This window comes from Leucopleurus acutus (assembly GCF_964270905.1).
Source record: "Leucopleurus acutus genome assembly, chromosome: 7".
Lineage (NCBI taxonomy): Eukaryota > Metazoa > Chordata > Mammalia > Artiodactyla > Delphinidae > Leucopleurus > Leucopleurus acutus.
The window spans coordinates 41,890,925-41,915,351 of NC_139150.1; the positions used below are offsets into that span (position 1 = coordinate 41,890,925).

At 47.3% G+C, this 24,427-nt stretch overlaps 1 protein-coding gene across 1 annotated transcript in view; it reads right to left on the reverse strand.

The window, feature by feature from the left end:
• Positions 1 to 494: 494 nt before the first annotated feature.
• LOC309964326 (phosphoserine aminotransferase) overlaps positions 495 to 24,427 on the reverse strand; it is a 29,786-nt gene continuing 5,853 nt past the window's right edge. The window contains exons 4-9 of the mRNA XM_082843252.1: positions 22,143 to 22,348; positions 21,133 to 21,305; positions 19,458 to 19,627; positions 11,933 to 12,061; positions 2,296 to 2,433; positions 495 to 1,621 (exon numbers count right to left, since the gene is read on the reverse strand). Coding sequence (XP_082699378.1) covers positions 1,516 to 1,621; positions 2,296 to 2,433; positions 11,933 to 12,061; positions 19,458 to 19,627; positions 21,133 to 21,305; positions 22,143 to 22,348 — 922 coding nt within the window. The 3' untranslated portion in view covers positions 495 to 1,515. The remainder of the gene's footprint in view (positions 1,622 to 2,295; positions 2,434 to 11,932; positions 12,062 to 19,457; positions 19,628 to 21,132; positions 21,306 to 22,142; positions 22,349 to 24,427) is intronic.

Here is a 24,427-nt window from a genome sequence, read left to right on the forward strand (position 1 = left end):
GATAAGTGGGGGAGTTATTTCAATCCTCCTTTTCACAGATGAGAGAACCAAGATTGGTAAGGTTTAGCCCTAAGCAGGAAACCCAACTAACCCAACTAATTGGTGCAGAGCTGGGACGAAAGATCAGGATAGTCCTCATTACACATCCAACGAAACACGAAGATGGCTCAGAACTGTCCTAGTGACATGTTTCCAGCCTAAGGGGGACAAAGTTCACAGAACTTTATACCGTGAGCTGTGTTGTAACCTGGTTTGTTGATACTGTCCATTCCAAAAGCCAACGGAAAGGTACCAGTATGCTGAATCATTAAAGACGTGGATGTACAGGACTCGAGTCTTACACCTTTTTGAAGAAAATACCCTTCACAGATGCTATTTTTAGACTCAAGTTTTCCCAACATAAAGTTTTTAAAAGAACAATCTGTCTAAAAAGCATGTAAAGAAATTCATTGACAAAGGTTTAGATGTTTTAGGACTTTAATGTCCTTCGCACGGTCAACATAAAACACTGACAATGGATAAACAAGAGGGGAAAAGACTCTTCAGCAAAGATCTTCCCGAACTCATGGCATCACTGGTCAAACACCAGAAAGGGAACAGTCACATGAACAAACAGTAAGGGAGTTTAACAGAGATTTTTAGTTTAACAGCATAACTGAAAAACAAAGAACCAACCAACCAACCGTTCTTCTACCCACTGAAAGGAAAGTAAAAGTGAATCAGGGAGCTTCCAAATCTTGTGAAGCAGCTTAAAAAGGGAGAGGGGAGGGGGAAGGGGAGGCACACAGCTGTTGAGTACGTAACACTCTAATGCACAAGGTCAAGGATCCCAACAACTTCTCAAAGTCTCAACATATATCAACAAGAAACGTATTATTAGAAATATAAATGCACAGAGATATAAATGCATAGAGATATAAACTATTTGGTATTAAAAACAGACCTTGCTATATAAACATATAGTATGCCACTTTTATCTCTTTATGAGAATAACGGTATAAAGAACGATCTCCGGTTTGCCTCTCGGTCTGGAACATCACAACACGGTCGGTGGTGACCTGAATTAATAGCTGCAGAATTCAGAAGACCCCACTGCTGCCATCTTGCAAAGGATCAAAATTCAGCACCTAGAGGGCTCCACCCCCCCCCCGTGCTGTGTGTTTGTGTGTCTCTAAAAGTAATAACCTGCAGTTTGCATATAATTAAACTCATAGACAGCTTTGAATATGAAATCTAGGCAGAAAAAGTAGCAGCAAAGACAACAGTAGTTAGAATTTGGTAGAAAAGCAAGAGAAGATTTTTTAAAAGCTTCCAGTTCAAGTCAGAATTAAGGTTAAGTTTCAACAGCTTGGGACAGCTGTGGATGTTTTGCTGTTCTCTGAAAAAAGAAGAGAATCTATCAGAAGCATGTTCATTCGAGAAAAATACTGTTTCTTTAGTTTTTTTAGCCATGCCCAAGTGACTTTCAATTTTGTACATTGTTCAAGGGCAGAGTGTATATTGGTTAGGATGTGCTCATAGCTGGTGCATCTCCAAAAAATTCTTCATGAAGGCTGCCAGCTTCTGGACATCTTCGATGGTGACAGCATTATACAGAGAGGCCCGAATGCCTCCCACGGACCTAGAAGAACCACAGATGCAGCTGTTAAGAACAGGAGCATCTGGTTGAGCATCAAGACAACCCTCCTTCCCGTCACCAGCACCTGAGAGAGTCACGGCACCTGAGACTATCGTGTCCAACCTCCCACCTGAAAGCCCCCGCGGGTGGCCAGGAGCTTCACACATCTCAGTCATTAAAAAATTCCTTTCCAACGCAGTGGAGAACCGTCACGCTCACGTGGAACCTAGGTAAGCCCAACTCTTTGATGAGCCATGCAGGGGGCAGGGAGCGGGCAGCTGTTCTCATGCGTGAGAACACACATCTTCCATGGAGCTCACAGAATTAACTACTCTCTCTGACATTCAGGGGAGCAGCAGTGTCTGTTCTTACACTGAACAGGCTGTGCCAGCTGCACCAGAGCGGGGATGGCACCCTTTGTGCTGTCAGAGCAGAGATTTTCAAAGGTAATTTTGACCAAAGTTCCTAGAAGATGTGGCCCCCGCCATGCTCTCGGCCGTGGGATCGTGCTAAGGGGTCTGTAAGCAGCGGCAGGAGAACCCCCGTAACAAATGGTCTTTCCCAACTAGTTACAATAACTGCTCCTCCAGGATGGGTAGGCTCCTAGATGTGTCTCCTTCAGCATCTGAAAACTAAATCAATTCTCTGACAAGCTTCTGGATGGGACAAGTACTCACCTATGCCCTTTCAGGGAGATCATATTGAGTTCAAGAGCTTTGTCGAGAAATCTTTTTTCTAAAGCATCATCTCCTTTGGTGTTGCCAATGCGGAATGGAATATTCATCCTGCTTCTATTCTGGGGCTCCACTGGACATCTGAAAAACATGTTTTTTGTTCCAGCTATTTTTCTGCAATGTGCAACTGCCATTAACAAAGCAACAGAAAAAAATTTTTTTATTAAATCCAAATAAACCCATTTATATATTATATTTAAGCATTCAGTAAAATAAGGATCACATAATTCCAGGAAAGTGAATATTATTTAATAAACAGAGAGGGATAATTGTAGTGCTGTATAGGGAAAATTGATTTAGATCGAAAACTTATACCCCACATGAACTCTATGTCAGTTATTTGGTTACAGAAAAGCAAAAAGAAAAAAAAAGTAAAGCATTAGTTACAAAAAATAAAGTTATGCTAACATGTGAAGAAACATCATAACATTGGATTACTTGGACATTTTTTGTATGTTTGAACTATTTCCTTAAGTCAACTTCCCAGAGTAAAACTGTTGGCGTGCACACACACACACACACACACACACACACACACACACAAACACCACACACACACACACAAAACACACAACACACACAACACACATTTACATGGTTCTTGACAGGAGTTGGGAATCAAATTCAGAACATATGTTTTCAAAAAATATGAGAGTACATATTTAGAGATAGAATTAAACAAAATACCTGAACTAAAGCCCATCCAGAACATCATAGATTCTGTAATTAATTACAACAGGTAAAGTTAGAAACGACCTACGGCCACCATAGAAATAAAATAAATTATAACATTTCTTCATAACTAAATATTAAGATGCCACATAAAAAGATAAATATAAAGATTAGGCTGCAAAATGGAACTGGTTTGTGATCTAATAAGTCAAAAATTTTAGATGTTATGGGTACTCTAATTAGAGTATAAATGTGGACATAAAGATTCTAAGGAAGCATAGAGAAACAGAAAATATTTGTGTTCAGGATGTGAGAATGTGGGATAATTCTATGTTCCCTTTAATGTTCTTTTAATAGTATGTTATATATTTAAACATCATAATGGAGTATACTGAAATGTACAGGTGATTAGAGTAAGACTGTTCCCATCAACCTGCAATTCTATTGCCACTAGTTAGAGTGAAAGCAGACTATGAAGTAAATGTAATAAATGTGAACTGGATGCCCTAAAGCACAGCTGCTATCTAATCCAGTTTTAATTGTCAGCAACAGAAAATTTTTTAAAACCATTTTCCAGGTGCAAACAAGAGATTAAAAAAAGATCTGCGCCAGGACATTTATAATTTACTTAGGGAGATCACGCTTGCATATGGAACAGTGAGCTAACATTCTCTTATACGACTCATACTTAATTTCCAAGAGCCTCAGTTTCCTCATCCGAATATTGGGAATGATAATAATATCTCCATTTCATACTAGTTATGACAGTTCAGTGATACAACATATATGAAGCTTCCAACCCATGGCAGCCACACAGCAATGTGAATGACCCTTTTTCTACAAGGCTGCAGAGAAAAAAAATAAGTTGGTCCGAATAGCGGCCGTAAGATTTAAAAATAATGAGCAGCAGCTTTCAAAGCACTTAAAACACTGTACTGTCCCAAGCTGTGCGACCTTGAACAAGTTACTAAATCTCTCTGTTGTGCCTCTCTGAGGTGAGGACTAAATGGCCACAAATTCTCTGCAGCCCTCCCAGCAAGAGGTGGGGTCTTGTGCTCCACACCTTTTGAATCTAGGCTGGCCTTGTGGACTTGCTTTGACCAAGAGACTGTAACAAGAGTGACGCTGTGCAACTTCCAAGCTGAGGCCTCAAGGGGCATGCGGCTTCTTTCTACCTGCCCTCTTAAAACATCACTGCCATGTAAGCAAGCCCGAGCTAGCCTGCTGGAAATAACAGGCCCAGCCCACAGCCAGCCAGCACCAGCTGCCAGACAGATGAGGGGGGCCATTTACACTCTAGGTGGATCACCAGGTGACTTTGGTTGAATAAGTGATCTCAGATGAGACCAGCAGAAGAAACCACCCCACTGAGCCCAGCCCCACCTGCTGACTGAAAAGAATCCTGAGCAAAAGAAATGGCTGTGGTTTTCAGTCACTGTCTTGAAGTGTTCTATGACGCAAAAGTAGATAATTGATAGAATTTAGAACAGTGTCTGGAACACATTCAATGCTGTGTAAATAACTATTGAAGTCAATAAATTTGTCTTTTTATTCTCAGCACCTTACACAGGGCTCACAGACTCTCAAAAATGAATGAGTCAAATTTCATCTAGGATACGTTAGTATTTGACTTCAGTTTCTGATTTGGAAAGTAGGCAAGCCAAAATTATCTTCCATTGACAACCAAAGGAGACAAACAGAAGAAGAGATGACATGCTACTTTGGATTACAAGGAAGATATGTAATAACTCTCTCCATTTTCTCAAGCACATCCTATTTCATTCTTCCCCTTCTACAGGGTGGGATTCATTAAAATTAAACAGCAAATAAAAGCAGTGTGAGGACGCCCCCATTAAAAGCTATGCTCGCCCCTCAGGGCACACACATAATTCCTGTTAAAGTTAATAGGAGTCAAGTGCACATCGATGGACAGAAGAGACACAAGAAGGGAAACCAAGTATCTGGTAATAGGCTTTGAGCCTGAATTCTGGGCCCCCCTTTGCACAGGTAGTAGTTATCCTGGTTGACATTTAAATTAAAAATTTAGTGTCTACCCTCTTTGATATTCTGCTGCCTCAGGCTCCCCAGGTGAGAGTCCAATTACAGAGCTGGAGCAGCAAAAAGGACGTGTGATTTAAGGGGAAAAAATATTAAAAAGGGGGAAGAATTAAGAACCTGGATTTACAAAGAATCTGTATTTACAGTCGTCCCCCACACATTTACTCATCCTATTGTGAACGTAGATGGTATCATGACAGCAACTATGTCATAACAACTAGAAATTGAGGATTAAATTTGCACGGTGCCCGAGAGTGTCCCTGCTGTGGGGCTGAGGGAAGGAAGAAAAAGATGAAGGGGAATCAGCTGCTCCCAACCTAGCAAGACGGCTGTGGAGGGAATTCAAATTCCACAGGACAAGCGCTGTGGAAGCACAGAGCTGAGCAAGTAACTCTGCCCGAGGGAAGGTTGAAGGTTTCAGAGGAAGGGAGGTGGGAGGGGTCAGGACAGGGGAGACGAAGGAAGGGCATCTGGCAGACAGCTGTGTCTGCCAAGGCACCGGGGACCCCAGCAAGTTCTCTGCAGCACCTGGGGTGCTGGGTGCCTGGCTGGGGGCAGGACTGCAGACCGCGGACGGCCCTGCAGACACGCTCTCCTGGGAACTGGATCAATCGGATCCTGGAGCAAAGAGGAGTTATCAGGTCTGCGCAACGAGTTCCGTGTTTTAGAAAAAGCACTACGACATAGGGGCTGGAGGGTGGGGACACTGCGGGAGAGCCCTGCTAGAAAGCTCCCACAAAGAGCTTTCTAGGTCAACAGAATTAGGCCTGATGACCAAGACAGGGACACTGGGGAGTTTCAAGCATGGGCAGCAAATTCAAATGCCAATAGGGACCCAACGGTCATATAAATGAGTATAACAGGCCCAACATGACAGACTCAGCACAAACTCCCTACGTTACCTGTTAACTGTGAGGGCCTGTTCTTCCACAGAGAAACAGTCTCCCTTTTGCTTGAAACATACGGCCCCCCCAGTCTGTTTCTCCCACTTTCAGAGACACGGGGATTATGAAATAAGACACCTGGATTTAAATAATCTTCACATGTTCCAGTAGGGCTCAAATTGTGTGTTTTAAACCCTGTGAGCCACGCCGAACACTGCCGTGAGCTGTGCTGGTCCACCGCTCCCAGGCGTTATCACTAAATCCCAGAGCGAGGGCAGGGCCTGTGGCCTGAATGAGTTGGGGGCAGGGAGAAGGTGCCAGGCTGACAGAGCGCTAGCACGGGGGCCGGGTGGGCGTGGAAGCAGCGGGTCATCCTGGGACCGCAAAGCTTCCAGGCCAGAGTCTGAGCAGCGCTCCCCAGGGAGCCTATGACGGAAGCTGATAAGGATGGTTGTGACTGGAAAAGCGGTGCCACAGTCAGTCATAGAAATTTAGGAAATCCTGCATGAACAGGGCTACACGGGTTTCCTGACTCAACTTCCTAGAGCGTCTCAAGAGCTCCGGTGAATCGTGAACTCCCAAGAGAATAATTCATACAGGAACAGAGTTTTCCCCAAATGCACGTGGCTGAAAAACCCACTGCATCTCTGGGATGAGTATTCTAGAATGCCCACTGAGAAACCCCGGGACTGCCCAAGGTACCAGAGGGGCATGTGTGAGGGGAAAGGCACCGCCTGAGTGGGAAACAGCATCTCACAAAGGTGGCGAGGGTTAGGAGGGCGCAAGAAAACCGCAGGCAGTTGGCAAGCGAAGACAAGACGCTCATTTCAGCGGTGTCTGCTCCAAAAGACAAACCAGAAACAACAAGGGCGTGAAGAGTGCATCCTGAGGTGAGACAAGCCCACAAAAGAGTCACTAGGCCTCTCCTGACTGCCTAACTTCTAAATAAAAAATTAATTCTAAATTTGCACACGATTAGGAAAACTAGAGTAAAAATATGAAGATCTACCCTTCCACAGAGGTGGTTGCCATTAACAGTCTTCTGCACATTTTCAGGATCAGATACACAAATGTGTATACATGTATATATGTGTGTTTCCACATGTACATATATACATATATAGTATTTACAAATACAAACATTGTGGGTTTCTAAGTGGGATAATAGACATGTCCTTTTCTACACCTGCTTTTTCCTTTTGACCTGATGACGTATCAGGTCATCTTCCCAGTTTGCTCACAGACCTTCCCCGCTCTCCACGCACACGTTACTCCATACCATGGATGGATCTTAATTTCCTTCACCAGACCCCTCCTGAAGGACACCCGGGTTGTCTCTAGATTTTCCCCGTTAACGTAAGTATCCCGCATTGGACTTGCGGGTGCCCAATTTTGTGCACACTTCTGTGCAAGGCAGAGTACTGGCAGAGGGCAGGTGCCTAGAAGTAAAAGTCTTTGGTCAAAGAGCAGCAGAGTTTTGAACTTTGATGGACGCTGCAAACCTCGCTCCAAAATTGAACACATTTTTTTACTTAACATACCCAAAGTGTGTTTGTTCCCTTGCCTACACCAGATGTTATCAGTCTTTAGAATTTCTGCTGATCAGAGGGGAAGAAAATCCCATGGTTTTAATCTGCATTTCCTAAAGAAGTTGGCCCCTCTTCATTCATCTATTAACCAACTGTGTTTCTTCTGAGTTGTTTGCTCATACAGTTAGAAACCACCCCCTGCCTTTTTAAAATTTGGTTATCCTTTTTCATTTATTTGTGGGTTCTTCTCTATATCAACAGTAACCTTTATATGTTAATACGCTACCAAACTTTTGTGTCTGTCATTGTGTTTTGTTTACGTCTTGAACTGTAGAAAAGTTTTAAATTTTCATGTAATTAAATATCTTTTACTTTATGGCCTCTGACTTTTATGGCTTATTTAGGAAGGCTTCTGTACTCCCTACACTTACACAGAAATTCTCTCCTGTATTTTATATTTGCTACTTGCATTTAGTTGCATTTGCATCTTTTCGATGGACTAGAATTTCTGTATGCTGTGATGCAAATATCTAATTTCTGTTTAAATGAATTATCAATGCTTCAATCAGTCAATTAGACAAAAAGTCACGTTAGACTTTAAAACTGTCTAATTTAAAATGTAATTCTCAAGTAAACATGGACCAGTTTCTGGACTTTTCCACCGATGTCTTTCCCTCTGCCAGTGGATTTATACGTTAATAGATCATATGTTAACATTACATTTTATTAATGTTAACATGTATGTTTAAAATGTTTCATCTATCCTTTTGCACTAACTTTTTCGGGTGAACACTGAACTGACTTCTAGATATTTACTAATTTTTGTGACTATTGCGAATGGGATCTTTCCTTGTTTTTTATTGTTATTTCTGAAGTATGGGAAAGTAACTGACTTTTACATATTTAGACATAACTGATCACAATTCTGAGCATGATCATTTCTAGTTTTTCCACTGATTCCTGCATTTTGAAATAAAAAGTCATTATCATTTGTGATTTTTGTTGTTTCCTTAGTAAAGGCTCTGGAACCAGCACCCTTGACTCTCCCCATGTTCTTATCCTGCCTGATCCCACTTCCCCGCTGCACCTGACCCTAACCTGTCTGTGCTGCTGTAAAACACTGTCTGTTCACAGGGTTGTGATGACAATAAAATGTATTCATAGCTGTAAAGCGCCAAGGGCTCTGCCTGCTTTATTTTATCTTGGGGTTGTCACTAGACACATCACATGCTTCCCTCTCTTTCCTAAGGTCTGGACCCCACATGAAAGTGAGAAAAGGTGACCTCAGATGTAGATATGGATTTGATCACTTCAACAGCTTTATCATATTAAAATTAATATCTAATACACATTAAACACGATGTGTCAGGAACATCCGAGGTGCTTTCAATAATAACCACAAATACTATTAAGAGCTAACCCTTAAGGAATGCTCCCTAAGTGCCAAATACGGTTTCTGGTGCTTTACACAAATTACCCAGTGCAAGAGCCCATGTTCTTAACGTCTACATTACATACTCTTTATTCACACGCATTCTCATTTAACTGCTCACCTCCTCTTCGGGGCCATATTTCCATAGCAAAGAACTTCCTGAAAACCCAAGTGCACACAGAGACAACTAGTGAGCGTCCAACTGCTAACATAGAGGAGAGAGGGAGCAAAGCCTGCTACTGACCCTGGTAACAAGGTCCCAGAGGAACACCATGAGCCGGATGACCTTTTCTGGGCAGGCGGCCCAGGGGGTGAATGGAAGTTCCCAGAAAGAGGCTTATTCGGAAGAGGATGCAAGTTCGGGGTCAAGGCTGTTCATACGTGAATGAGGAGTTTTGCATGGGAAGGTGATGAGATTCCTCAGGAGATGACCTGCCTGCCACATTGGCTTCGACAGGCTGCCTTCTGGGAAACGCCAGGTTGGGTGCTTGCAGTTAAAGGATCTCAACTGCGGGGAGAGAATTCAGGGGATTCTTGGTGTTCCTCCCATGCTTTATTTTGCTTTTAATTTCCTGGATTTCTTCTGGAGGCATCACCATGCTTCCTGTCCTCCCATTTTGTGCCTTCACATCTCCCGAGAAATATACGGAGCCAAAAGCTCATAGAAAATTGGTCTCCCCGCCACAACAGCTGCCACGTGCTCTTACTCACGTTCAGATCCTGATCACTCTTATGGAGCCAGGAAAGGTGACTTATTCTTCTGGGTATCCCCAGAGCCTGGAACAAGGCTAGCACAGAGGAGTGTTCAGGCGCCGTTGGATGGATGGATGGATGGATGGATGGACGGACGGACGGACGGACAGATAGATGGATGGATGGATGGGTAGACGGATGGATGGGTGGGTGGATGGATGGGTAGATGGATGGGTAGGTGGATGGGTAGATAGATGAATGGATAAATGAGCTAGTGAATTAAACATGTCTTCAGACCTTTCCAGACTTTCTTTCCAATCCCAGCACGAGCCGTGCCCTTCAGGCAGCCCACTCTCTGTTCTCCAAACACACTACTTTCTTCCCTCAGTGCTTTGCAGAGGCCATTCCCTGCCTTCCTAAAAATTCCTAAAAGTACTTCCGCCTTCCTCTCTGCCTAATTCTTACTCCTGTCCAAGGCTCAAGCTCATGTAAAAGCCCTCCCTTCGCCTCCAGCCAAAGCAGTATCTCCCTGCCCCCAGCTCGTGGCTCGTTATTTAGCCCTTGGCCATGAACTCCTTGGACCATCTACTGCTGATCATGCACGTTACAACGGCTCCAGTCAGCGCTGGTGGAGTACCCTGGCCTCCTCTCTCACACGTCAGGCTCTAAAGTGGAAGATTCCCAAGGGCCAAGCCACAGAACCACAGAGCAGGCAGAAGTGCACAGTGTGTACCCCTTCCCCCAGATGGCATGTGGAAGAGGACCCCAAAGGTCAAGTCGTTCAGCCAAGCCAGACTCCCTGAGGACTTGTGGCTGGGGTGTCATCACACGCCAAGAACTCCTAGGAGCAGGCAGGCATTTAAGGGCAGAGGGGACAGCAGCAGTTAGGCCTGTCCCAAAAGTACAACCCCACCCACGGATGCTTATGGAGATGTGTTAGCAAATCTTGGGTAAAACGTACAATTCTAAGGCAGGATTGAGGCACCAGTTTTTTGTCCTACAAGGCCCACTAAATTCTTCAAAGAGTGAAAATTCCCTTGTTATGGTCAGCCAGATATTTTTTCTTACAACACACTGAACTCCAAAGAGTAAAGGCCACTAAGAAGGGGGTCCTGGCTCGGCAAATGAGTGTAAGTGTTTACGCATGTAAGTGTGTAAACACACGTGCATACAGAGCAGAAAGTCTGGTCCTCCCACAGCTGTCGCCACCTTGAAGGAGGGGAAAAACAAATGAAAACATCATCTCTCAAGCTCCTTGTGTGCCAGGCACTGCACTAGGTACTTTATATCTGGCATTTTGGTGACAGGTCTGTTGTAGGGGGTTGAACGGTGGCTTCTGCAAAGGTTTACCCACGTGTTCACCTCCAGAACCTGCGAATGTGACCTAGAAAAAGGGTCCCTGCTGATGCAATTAAGCTAAGATCTCTAGATGAGACCAATCATCCTGGATTATCTGGGTGGGCCCTAAATCCAATGTAAGAGACAGAAGACAAGACACACAAGAAAGGAGGAGGCCATGTGAAGGCCTCTCAGAGGCAGAGACTGGGGTGAGGCAGCCACAAGCCAAGGAATGCCTGAAGCCCCTGGAAGCTGGAAGAGGCAAGGAATGGATTCTTCCCTGGAGTCTCTGAAGGGAGCAAAGCCTTGCTGACAGCTTGCCTTTGAACTCCTGCACTCCAGAACACTGAAAATAAATTTCTCTTGTTTCAAGCCACCAAGCTAGTGGTACTTTGCTCTGGCAGCCCTAGGAGATCAATACAAGGCCCATACGCGCTCTGGTGTTGGTCCAGCGGTCAACACATGTTCATGAATCAATTAGTCACAAAAACATTTAACTAGGAGTCAACTCATACCAGAGCCAATTGCATTCACCAACTGCAGGCCTGGGATGGGAGCGTTTGTCCTGTAATAAGCGAAAGAGTAAACTTTCCTAAAAGGGTAAATAACCCAGGGGAGAGGCCAGGAGTGGGTGTTTATACCAAGGGTCACCAGGGAGTCCTGAGGTAAAGCTGAGAGCTTCCAGCAAGTACGTGTTTTGTCCCCAGGGGACATACAGAGGAGGTGAGGCTGGGGAGAGGGGTCTGCCCTGGGGTCTGTGGTGTGAGAAACGTTACCACCCATTGGGAGACAGGTCCCAAAGCCCGGGATTCCTGGGAATGGGATGCAGGAGGGAAGACTTACCTAACTCATGCTCCTGAGGAGTACAGCGTCTCAGCGAAAGGTGGCTGCATCCAGGTTCCAAAAGGACATGGCATATATACATTTTTAAATTCACAAGAGGCAAAATGTGAGATAAAACCCCATCAACTTACACATAGAATCCTTGAGAATTATCAACAATCTCATAAATCATTTGCGATTTGATGGAGCTAAGCTTCTCCATGGCTGCTGCACCGCCGTTGTTCTTAATCCACTCCAGGACCAAGCCCATGACATAGATGCTAAAATAAAGAGTAAAAAATACATATATCCACGTAGAGAATGGACTTGAGGATACGGGGAGGGGGAAGGGTAAGGTGTGACAAAGTGAGAGAGTGGCATGGACATGTATACACTACCAAATGTAAAATAGATAGCTAGTGGGAAGCAGCCGCATAGCACAGGGAGATCAGCTCAGTGCTTTGTGACCACCTATAGCAGTGGGTTAGGGAGGGAGGGAGGGAGGGAGATGCAAGAGGGAAGAGATATGGGAACATATGTATATGTATAGCTGATTCACTGTTATAAAGCAGAAACTAACACACCATTGTAAAGCAATTATACTCCAATAAAGATCTTAAAATATAAATAAATAAATAATTAATTAAAAAAATACATATATCCATTGAGTTCAGCTTTGCACAAGTGGAAAGACACCCAAGCAAATAGTCTGAAGTCGTACTAAAACAGACTTAAAGACACCATTAGACAGAGACAAGATGAAAGTGGGCCATGTGTACACCAAGGACAGGAGCGGAGCGTGTCACGGAGCAAAAACGAAGATCAACCCAACTCTAGGCCCCTGGGGGCCATTCAGAAAAGAGGGTTAGACTCTTCACTAGAGGTCACATCAGTGCCCACTAGTCCAGCCCAAGCCCGAACGCAAACCTTCATGACACCTGGAACACAGCTCCCTGTCTCCACCCCTGCTGACATTTTATCCCTGCCACAAGCATCCTCAGACATCTAGCTCCCCACCCCCACCAGTTAACTCTTCACTTTCTGAACGCCCAGAGCCCGCTGCCCACACTTCCCCTAGTTTTTACCACTGGCTCTTTATTCTCTATTCCTGGGCGCCCGTGTCTTCGACCCTGCAGTCCTGGAAGGCTGGAAGCACAGTGTTCACCTTTCCTCCCGCGAAGCCCCGGCACACAGCCCACCACCGGGCGGAGGCAGGGTGGCAGAGTGCCCAAAAGCCTAGGCTCCAAGTCCTAGTCCTGACTCTAGAACCAGTGCTGCCCCGACAGATTACCCAGGATTAGTCACCCCAGGGATCCAAACCTCGACTTTCCCACCTGGAAACAGGGAGGCCTGCCAACCGACGGTGGACACCCAGCATTTCAGCTGCCCTGCCCCTCCTAACTCCACCCAGCAGGAGGACCCAGCGGGGTCCCTTGCTCCCCTGGTTTCAGAGTTGAGCAGGGGACTTAACTGGACCAATCAGAGCCCTCCATAGGCTTTTCTGAATTGGGAATGAGAAGAGGCAGAATTGTGTGTTGGTGAAACGGTGAGTTATGAGGTAAGGGCGACAAGGAACATTTGAAGGAGGCCCATCTGAGACACAGGAGTGCAGACGGGGTGGGATGCAGTTCCAGGAGGACCCGCCGCACCTCGGCCCTGCATAGAGCTTGGGCGCATCGCTTACCGAGCCAGAATATCAGCTCTGTCACTTAGAGACCTCAGTGCTCTTGGGGGGACTGCAGGAAATGGGTTGGGTGAAGGGCTTAGTGCAGGGCTGGCACATGGCAGGTGTACTATGTAGTACCTTTACTAGTTAAGTGCTCTAAACTAAGCCCAAAACACAAGACGTTGAAGAGCAGCGGATGGTTTTCCCAGTGATCTTCTGAAAGCCCCTCTGCTTAAAAAGGTGCTGAGGGGACTTCCCTGGCGGTCCAATGGTTAAGACTCCTCACTGCCACTGCAAGGGGCACAGGTTCGATCCCTGGTCAGTGAACGATGATCCCACGTGCCACGCGGCACAGCCAAAAAATTAAAAAATAATAAAAAATAAAAAGGTGCTGAGGGCTCTCTGTGCACCTCACTGAAAGCCCACGGGACAGGAGCAGAGGTCTCCCGGGGAAAAGAGACCATCCTCCTCGAACTGGGAGCGTGGAAAAGGTCTGTGCTCAGCAATGGCCTCTGTATGAGTGGGACAAAGGTCCCCCATAAGAATCTGTGCAAACTTAGTTGCTGAGCATCAATGTCCCGCAGAGATCCGGGGTGGGGACCCCCAGACACAGCTGCCTCCTCGCTTACTTACTAACACCATGACAGGGTGGGGAGGGGAAAACGCTCGAACACCAGAAGCTTGTCCCAGGGAAGCCCAAGATACCTGACTGGCTCGTTCACTGCCTCCAGGTGCGTGGAGAATCCCGGTGTTTCTACCCCAGAAGGTAGCAGAGCCCACACTGGGCTGCCCAGCGGGCACTGGGCAGGGAACAGCCAGCACCCAGAACCATGCGGTAGCCCCGGTGGAAGCTTCCCCAGCCTGGCTCCCCAGACAGCCCTGGGAGGAATGAGAAATGGCAGCTAGGGGCAGCAGCGAGGGAGCTCAAAGCAGAAAATAGCCTCTGAATAATTTACAGCCTCGGCTGGAGCTCTCTGTATAAGGACTGAGAAATCAGAGGAGCAAAGGAGAAAGAAGAAAGTAAGAGAGGGGAAGGACTGTTCAGCGGTCCAGGACTCTCCCTTATATTGATCAAAAAAATCCGAGGCCAGAACTGCCATTATCCCGCTTTACAGATGAGGCAACAGGCAGGCTCAGACAGCTTAACTTGGCTAAAGTCATCTAATAAGTGGCTGAGAAAGCCAGGATTCCAACCCCACATGGTCCGACTCCAAAGCCCCAGCTCTTTCCACAGTAACAAAGGCCTCTGGTTTACGAGGGGCTCCAGGACCCTCACCCACTCTCTCACCTGCCAGCGGGGCAGCCAGGCTGGCACCAAGCCACAGACACAGCTGCCAAGAGCAGCCGCTCCAGGGGCATCACAGCACGCGTGCGCATGTGTGGACGTGTAGGCATGTGTTCCAGATACGGTGCTGCCCTCCCACTTCTCTGTTCCGTAAGGTGCTCTCGAATTTCCATCTAACCCCAAACTGCTCACTCCCCCACAAACCACAGCCACACACCCTGCCACGTGATCCAATCACAGCGAGCCACCTGCGGGTGGCTGCCGGTTCAACAGCGCTTTCTGGAAGCCGAGCTTCACTTCTACCTGCAGCTCTGTTACCCCAGGGTTCCCAAGCTGCTGCTATTTGATTCATCAAATCAAGGCTGCAGCAAAGGCTCAGGCCAGGTCCACAGTCCCAGCCAGACCTCAGCACCAACACACTTCCCTCTTGCTGTGTGACTCACCCCTATGCCCAGACTCACTGCCCACGCTCTCTGGCTAATCTTGTGTGTGTGTGTGTGTGTGTGTGGTACGCGGGCCTCTCACTGTTGTGGCCTCTCCCGTTGCGGAGCACAGGCTCCGGACGGGCAGGCTCAGCGGCCATGGCTCACGGGCCCAGCCGCTCCGCGGCATGTGGGATCTTCCCGGACCGGGGCACGAACTCATGTCCCCTGCATCTGCAGGCGGACTCTCAACCACTGCGCCACCAGGGAAGCCCTCTGGCTGATCTTAATGAGATCCGAGCAGGCACAGTCAGCCCACCCATTTTACACGCTGCCCAGAACCAGCACCTTTAGCCTTGGTCTACAAAGCCTCAGCGTGAGGTAGGGGGCTCAGAGGAAGCAGGCTCTCCCGGAGACCAGATGCCCCTGGAGTGAAAGGATGTCCGGCCTTGTGAGTCGACTGGAGCTTCCGATGCATTATTAACTCACACTTCTACCCCCATACAATCTGAAACCTTCAAAACACAGGGGCCCTAAAATGCTTATGCAGCTTTGAAACTTGGTCCCCACTAACCAGGGTTAACTTTTAACTGAGTATGGCTTCACTTCTAAAATGTCCCCCGCCCCACACAGTGCAGGTACACTGTCTCAGCCTGCGTGTTAAATGACTACATGAATCACAGCAGATCCATTCTCTGGAATATCACTCAGCAATTCAAAGGGGGAAAAAAGGCAGGCGTCTGAGCTGACATGGCAGTGTTCACAGTACGTTGCTGGATAGAAAAAAGAATTCACAGAACAGCCTATATGGTAAAGTTCCATCTTTATAATTAAACATACGGCTCTGTTTGCATATGCCCTACACAGCAAGCAGTTAACAATGGTTACCCCGCAGGCTCTGCTCGCCTCAGGAATCCTTGCCAAGACCATGTGTTAATTTTTTAAGGCAACAAGAAATACTCTGTGGGCACTAGGGATTAGAAAAGCACACCAGGAAGTTCCCCGGGAAACTCTCCCTGGCTGCTCTGAAGTACTAGGCCCCCTTGGCAGCCCACACTCCTATGCTGATACGTAAGGCGGCCTGGGTCAGTAGGGTCATTTTGTTTCTTATTAGTTACTTTACCTCACACTACAGCTAGTTAGTCGTGGTAAGTAAAAATGTCTTGTGGGCTTAGAAGGGAAGTTTAGGCATCCGTTTGCTTGTCCATGAACTGGGCTTAGTGCCCAGGACGCCCACGCCGTCCTTTATTCCACCCCAATTCACTGCTCAGGGCTACAGGCAACTACAGGAAGGCTCAGTTCAAACCGCCCAGGGCCTGTGGCCACTTGGCTCCGAGTTTAAAAGAAAAAAAAGAGCTTCTTTTCAAACTTGGGACATTTTCAAGGGCTTCCATGTAATACAGAGTTGCAGTGTTCTGGGCGCCTTATCCCCTTACATCCAGGGCCGGGGGAGGGTGCTCTGCACAAAGCTTCCTCTCTCCATTCACTGCTTGTTCTCACTGCATGAACTACAATTTTCTAATCTTGAAAGCTGAAGTACCCCAAATGAAATCTAAGTTTTTCAAGTCATAGATTTAGGGTAACTACTCAATTATACAGACTTACTTTTTTCCTTTTCTCTTCTTTCGGGGTAAAAGAAAGCAAGATACCAAGGGGTGTCTTGGCTCAGAATACCTTTAACCCAATCTCTTTGGTCCTCCACGTTTATATGATTCTGATCAAATACTGTTAGCGATCCTGCCCCGAGATGGTCTCAGTGTTCACTCTTCTGATCTGTCTGGAGAGGAAACTTCGCCCCTTTTCCACCCTTGTTTCTGGGTGTCTGGCTGAGCCCACTCTTCGGGCAGGAAGGCTCTGGGCGGGGAGTATCTGCCCTCCCCCAGCCTGTGCCCCAACCCCAGGTGCCCAGGTTGGCCAGCTGACCCGACCAGTCAGGGCCTGGGGTGGAGGCCTGCACAGGGGCTGGTAGGGGAGTGACTCTCTCTGAGTCACTCACAGGAGGACTTTCTCTCAGTGCCCACCAGGTCTGACTCCAGAACTTTTTATCTCCCACTAGACAGACTGACCTGCTTTCTCACTGTTTCTGCTGATTTTTCACTCTAATACTACCCGACTGCATCTTAACACATATCCATTGGAGTTTTTAAAAATGTGCTTCCCGGTCACTCATGGAGAAGGTGCCAGGGGGCGTGACAGCTCCCCCTGCTCTGATCAGAACTGCCAGCCCCATTTCAGGCCCCATTTCAGGGCCAGCGCTCTCCCTGCCTTCTCCCACCGTCGCACTCGCGGAGCTGTGGTGGCCTCTGCCCGCCCCCCGGAAAGACCCACCTGCCTGCAAGCCAGGCCCTGGCTGCACGTTCCAACAGGTAAGGACAGACACCTCCCGCCACCTCCTGCCACCTCACAGCCTGGAGCCGAAGCTCCTTCTCCAGGGGCCCTGCACTCAGGCTCCCCAACTGTCCTGCACCGCTCAGCACGGCACTGCTTCTTTCCCAGTTGGCCGGTGGTCACCGGTTTTTCCACTGCCAGAAACCCCAGAGATAAGACGGGCAGGTGAGAGAGGTTCAGCCCTGCCCCCCAATCCCTACCAGGCACTTCAACCGGGGTGAAACAGAGTGGGATTGACAGGTGACCAGGAGAGTAAGCACTGAAGCCCTCCGTGCCCCGAGGAAAGCAGGGGACACAAAGTGAGAAGCTGCTCCGGCCCATACAAGCCGCACAGAAAACCAGCAAAAATTTCCATCAGAATTCTAACTTTGGAAAAAGCTCCTTTCCTCCCCTGATAAATTATGTGGAAGAAATTTCCTGCAGGCAGCGCCTCCGAGGGAGACCTCTCACAGAGCCCCAACCCCACGGAGCCGCAGCCTGGACCAGCCCGAGCCCCTCTTCGTACGCTCTTTTAAGATAACTTCTACCATCCCTGGAAAACCCGGGAGACTCAGAGAGCTGGACTCCCAGGAGCCAGCTGTTCTCCAGAGATGGGATCTTTCCAACGCAAACGCACACTGAGAGTTTTGCTTGAGAAGAGCACAAAGATACCGGGTGTGCATACCTGGGCTCTCAAGCCAGACCGCCTGGGTTCAAACCCCGGCTATGCCACTTCTTCAAGTATGGCTTTGGCTTCTTCACTTGCAGAATGGGAATAATAATAAGAGTACCCACCTCCTAGGGTGCTTGGGAGATAAAGAGGGTCATACACATCACTATTTTACATCATAGCTGCCCTGGAAAGATAAGATAATCTATAGACTCTGGCTCTTTTATCCCCGCTGCTAAGGCTGGGGATAAAACAGAAACCACAATAATAATACAGCAGCTAACATTTATAAGTCACTGAGAGCCAGGCACTCACCAAGCACATTTTATACATATGTATTAATCATTCAATCCTCACAGCAACCAATTACTCCTGGAGACACCTGCTGCACAGATAGGTTAAGCAACTTGCCCAAGGTCACACAGCTTGTTAGTAGTAAAATCTCTCAGGCAATTGCTAAATGCTTGGTGTCACAAAGATTTTCACAAACTACCTGAGTCTGGGAGTTAAAAGACTGTACGGTGGGGTAGCCTTACTCTCCCCAGAAGTGCTGTAATGCAGCCTCTCACTCGGATAAGGGGAAGCCAGGCTAACAGGACCCCTGTAGACTGGGTGAAAAACCAGAGAGGCGTTTGTTCCAGCCAGTGTGTTAGATGCCAGGCAGCCAGCTTCAAGCAGACCCAGTAAGGAAAGAAAAAAGACCAGTAGCCCGGCCTCTGAAAGTCCTTCTCCAAAGCCGCACTGGTTGTTTGAGATGCAAGCATGACACTTCATGTGCAGAAAGCTTTCGAGTTAATGGTGAACCACCAAGGCCACCAAGATCCAACAAAAACACCCCAAAAGAAAGGAAAGGAAAGCTGATCAAACAGTGCACAGAGAGGGGACAAGGGAGAGGTGAACTGGGCAGAGAATCTTCTTTTGTTTGTTTGTTTTTTGCGGTACGCAGGCCTCTCACTGTTGTGGCCTCTCCCGTTGCGGAGCACAGGCTCCGGACACGCAGGCTCAGCGGCCATGGCTCACGGGCCCAGCCCCTTCACGGCATGTGGGATCTTCCCGGACCGGGGCACGAACCCGTGTCCCCTGCATCGGCAGGCAGACTCTCAACTGCTGCGCCACCAGGGAAGCCCTGGGCAGAGAATCTTAATAGGATATTTGGGCTATTAGATCACTGATTCGTGGCATCATGCCCTACTTTAAAAAGTCAACTAGTATTGATGGGAAATACTGAGACCTCCTCACTGGTCCCCAAGCCATACCCCGGAGTTACCTGAAGCAGGGAGGTGTGTTATACAGGGAGTTATTTCCGGCCTGCACTTTGTAATCCAGGACCGAGGGGCACTCTCTGAGGGCGAACCCCAGCAGGTCATCTCGGACGATCACCACCGTGACCCCTGCAGAGCCAACGTTCTTCTGGGCACCAGCAAAAATTGCACCAAACTGCAAAAGAGAAAGCTTGCTGTTCTAGATGCACTGGGTCATTTTTCATAAATGTAGTCAAACTTCCCAATCTCCTTCCAAAGCACAATTTTTATGAGGAAGTGACTCTATTTTAATCCCGTTCGGAGTGCATTCCCTTCTCTAAAGGAATCTCTATCCGGGACAGCAAATCGATACTCAAGAGTTCAGAGCCTGCAGATTACAAATCTGTCTGATCCTTCTCTCCAGGGAGGGGCCAGCCCAAACCCATCACTGTGGAGGCCTTGTATCTATTCGTATTCACTCTAGTATACCTCTTTTCTACGTCCAAGCCCATCTTTAAAATAAGGCTGCTGTCCTTGGTAACCTAAAGAAATCAATTTTTTTATCCATTTATATTTGTGTAAAGGGATAATCAGAAGACACTGAGAAATAATGGGACAAGCTGCCTGAGACAGAAGAAATTTTAGAAAAAAAAGAGATGTTTAAAGATACTTTGGGAAATTTTTTCGTGTAAGATGTAGAACCCTCTTCCATGTCTCCCCATGAAACCTGTAGGAAAATTCAGTGGCATCCCAAGTGGGAGGAGGGGGGACAGTGTGGCTCGACAGGGAGTATTTTAGAGTTGACGTTGTTTAGAACTGCCAGTGCATGGTGAGTGAAAATAAAAAGCAGGATATAAACAAAATGTGTACATCCATACAACAGAATATTACTCAGCCTTAAAAAGAAATGAAGTTCTGACATGCTACCACGTGGGCAAACCCTGAGGACATCATGCTAAGTGAAATAAGCCAGACAGAAAAGGACAAATATTGCATGATTCCACTTAGGTGAGGTTATCTAGAACAGCTGAATTCACAAAGACCAATAAAAAAAGGAGGATGGTGGTTGCCAGGGGCTGGGGGGAGGAAGGACCGCGGTTATTGTTTAATGGGGACAGAGTTTCAGTTTGGGAAGAAAAAGTGCTGCAGACGGATGGTGCTGATGGCTGCACAACAGTGTGTGTGTACTTCATGCCACTGAACTGTACGCTTAAAACTGGTTAAAATGGTCAAGTCATGGTAAGTATATTTTACCACAACTTTTTAAAAGGCAGGCTACTTCTTAGTTTGTTTTAAATTCCTTACAGCTATCATACCCCCCATGGCATGCACCTGGGGAGCTGCTCAGAAATCTACATGTCATGTCTATGCTCTTGGAGCTGAGCTGGGTACAAAGCAAGGTGGGGCTCCTTCAAAGCCCCCCAAGCTTTCCTTAATGACAGCAAGTAACTCCCAAGATGTTGACAAAAGGATTTTCTAAGCGCCACTCTCAGAGGCAGATGAATTCCCCAAGGACTCAAGTGTGACCCCTGGGAGACGACGATTAACACAGGGCTGGGTATGTCAGGACGTAAACATTCTGACAACCCACACTGTCAGCCTTTCCCCATTCTGGTATATATTAAAATGTCCTTAGAGAAACCGAGAGGCTGGTTCCCCCCGACCCGTCCCCCGCTGGCGCAGGCCTCTTTTACACTCTACCTTGGAAACATCCACTGGCTTGGACAGGAAGTTTGAGGACATGTCGCAGACCAACACTGCTCCCTTCACATCAGGGATAAAGTCAAACTCCACTCCATGCACGGTCTCATTGGCGCAGTAATACACATAGGAGGCGTCCGGGCTGAGGTTCCAGGTGCTCGGATCTGGAATTTCTATCACAGGAGACAAGTTGGGGACTCCACACGTTTCCTCCCCTCTTTCCTTAGGGAGATAGGAGGCAACCAGGAATGACGCCCCTCCCCTAGCAGGGGAAGACAGATCCCAGAGCATTCACAAGTGAAAGCACCCTATCCATCTTACATTACAATCACCACCAACATCCTAAAGGGATGACCCATCCCACCCCTTTGACTGTTACTGGGGGCAAATAATCTTCAAGAATGGCGTGGTGAGTATCTGGGTTTTTTCCTTGTTGCCCAGTATCCATCCATCCTATGTCCACTGACAGTTTCCTGTGTGCGTCAGCCTCTGCGACTCTCAGCCCATGTAGTTCCAGTAGAACCGGTTCCACCCACAGCCCCGAAGGTACAATGCAACTCAGGCAAGGCCGCTTGACTGATACAGAATGGGACACAGGAGACATGAGACTGTTACTGGGAATGCATGAGCGAAGGCATTGAAACGTGAGACAATATAAGGTCAGGAGCAGCTGCAGCCGTCTTCTAAAAAGGAGGCGGCAGCTTTCCTGACTGTGGAGGAGACACGGAAAGACACCGGAACCGGGAGACACTGTAGGCGGCCCTTGATCAAGCCATACCTAAAGCCAAACCAGCCCCAGGGCTTTGCAGCTAAGTCAGCAGCCCAGGCATACTCTTTCTGCAGCAGCCCGTTAGTAATCTTAACAGGGACAGGCAGCCAATCTAAATGGTATCAGACTAACTACTGACAAGGGGACGAAAGAATTGCCCGGGGCAGGGGTGACCTGCTAGCTGAGGAGGGACCACCTGCCGGCCAGCATTTCACTGTCCAGCTCAGCTCCCAGCACTTACTTGTGTAACTCCCAAGTTTGGGGTGGACAATATTCACAGTCCCAAACTTCTTGGCTTCCTCCGCGGCCTTAGCTGACCAGGATCCCGTCACCACATAGTCGGCACACCTTCCTGCTTTCAAGCCAATCAGGTTTAAGGGGACAGCACTGAACTGGCCACACCCACCTCCTTGTACAAAAATCACCTTGTAGTTGTCTGGAATGGCTCTGGGCAGAAGCAGAGGTGACAGTAAACAGGGTCAAAAATTGAGAATGAGTGATGCTCTTCCAGCACTTTACCCTGGGGTGGGTACACTACAAAAACGATGGTCAAGCCCCATCTCTGCCTTCCTCAACCCAGTCATTTATCTACTCAATTCCTTGCACAGATATTTACTGGGCCCTGTGGTGGAAGCCTATGGTTACTTTTTGGACAGAGCTACTAACACCCTGCTGTTCCTTTAGGGAAGCATCGGCTGCCACTCTCGGTCCACCTGGTTCAAGGGTGGCCAATCCCAGCTCCAGGGGATGAGCACGTGACCCAAGCTGGCCAGTGTGGTTTGGTTCTGAGACCTGGATCCAAACTTCTAGAAAAGAGGAGCTGTTTCTATTGAGGGAAATAAAGAACTTGTAGGAGCTAAACCTGCAACCACTGGTGGCCATCTGGTGAAGCCAACATATAAAAAAGCAGAGCCAGGAGATGGAGAAAAAGACCCTCCTGACATCATGTGAGCTCCTAAATCACTCCTGCACTTTTCTGTTATATGAGATAATACATTCCTTTCTTTCTTTTTTTTTTTTTTTTTTTTGCGTAAGCCAAGAGCTGGGCTTCTGTCACTTGCAACCAAAAGTCCTAAAAGTATATATGTCCTGGTCCATGCTATGAACCAGGTGGACACTGGAGAAGGATCTTTGATAATCCTTTAGACCTAAGCATATATCACCTACCCAATATATATCAAGATTAACAGCAAAAATATTTGATTGCAACATGGAAAATTAAAATGGTGATTGGCATGGCTACAGGCAGTAGGGTAAGGCCAGCTCAGGCCAGGGAAACTGGACCCAAGCCTTTGAGCAATGTCAGAGCTTGGGAACAGGTTACACAGAAGGCAGACGGCCAAGGGACAGAGCTCCAGCACAGAGGTGTAAGGAAAGCACCAAAGGGCAGGGCAATGTGAGAGGGTCTTGGTCTCGCCAACACGAGGGATGGCGTGCATATATCTGGTTTTGAACCGTGCCTGCCTATATCCAGGGCTCAGGAGGCTAGCAGAGCACGCAGACAGGTCTTAGGAGACTCTAACCATGTCAGCAGCTGGGAGGATGGCAGCCCAAGGCAGCGTTCCTGGTTTATGTTATTCAGACGCAGGGCAGTGAACAAGGCCAAGAACTGGATGGAAGGACACCAGACAGAGGTCTAGGTACAGGGGTACAAAGAAATCGGCCCATAAATTGAACCGGAAGTTCAAGCTGGAAAGGCTCACAAGCGTGTGGGTCAAATGCCATATCTCTTGGGCCAACATTCCAAGTACCCACCCCATGAAAGATGCGATTGTTCTGTGAACAGGACAGGGACCCAGCAGGCAGCCCTGGCATGCTAAACCAAGCAGATGATTACCGGCTCCAAACACGGACATTAGCACGGGTTTCGAGGGCTCCTCACAAAAATGTCACCAAGCCCGCCCCATCTGAAGCATTCTATCAATGCAATTTAAAGGGAAAGTTATTAAATAATTAGTATAATTCCAATTTTGTTAATGAAACAATGCAAGGATGGACCCTAAAACGTTAACAGTGATTACCGCTGACTGGTGGGGTTATGGATAATTACGGTTGATTTTGTGAGTTTGTTTCTTCCCTAAACTTTCCACCATGAACATGCACTAGTTTTGTGAGCAGAAAAAAAAAAAACACAATGTTTTGTTTTCAAGATGACCGTATTCATATTTCTATGTGAATATATTTATATAATATATAAAACCTCTTCTTTAAGCAGCAATCTATTTAAGAACACAGTTTCCTCTGGGTAAGAAGAGCAGGGCAGATAACTAGGAAAGTTCATTTGAGGAGCAGTTCCCAGAGTTCAGAACCCTTAAAATTGCCCAAAGAGCCCGTTAAAAATGAAGTTTGTACAAAGGTTCTGATTCAACAGGTCTGGATGGGGCCCAGCACTTGAATTTTTTAATACTTCCCCCACGAGTTGATTCTGACAGGTTGTATGAGGCAATACTTTAAGAGCCAGTGAACTAAGTTATAGTTAATTATGCTGACAGAGATGACCACTTCTTGGGCTTCCCTGGTGGCGCA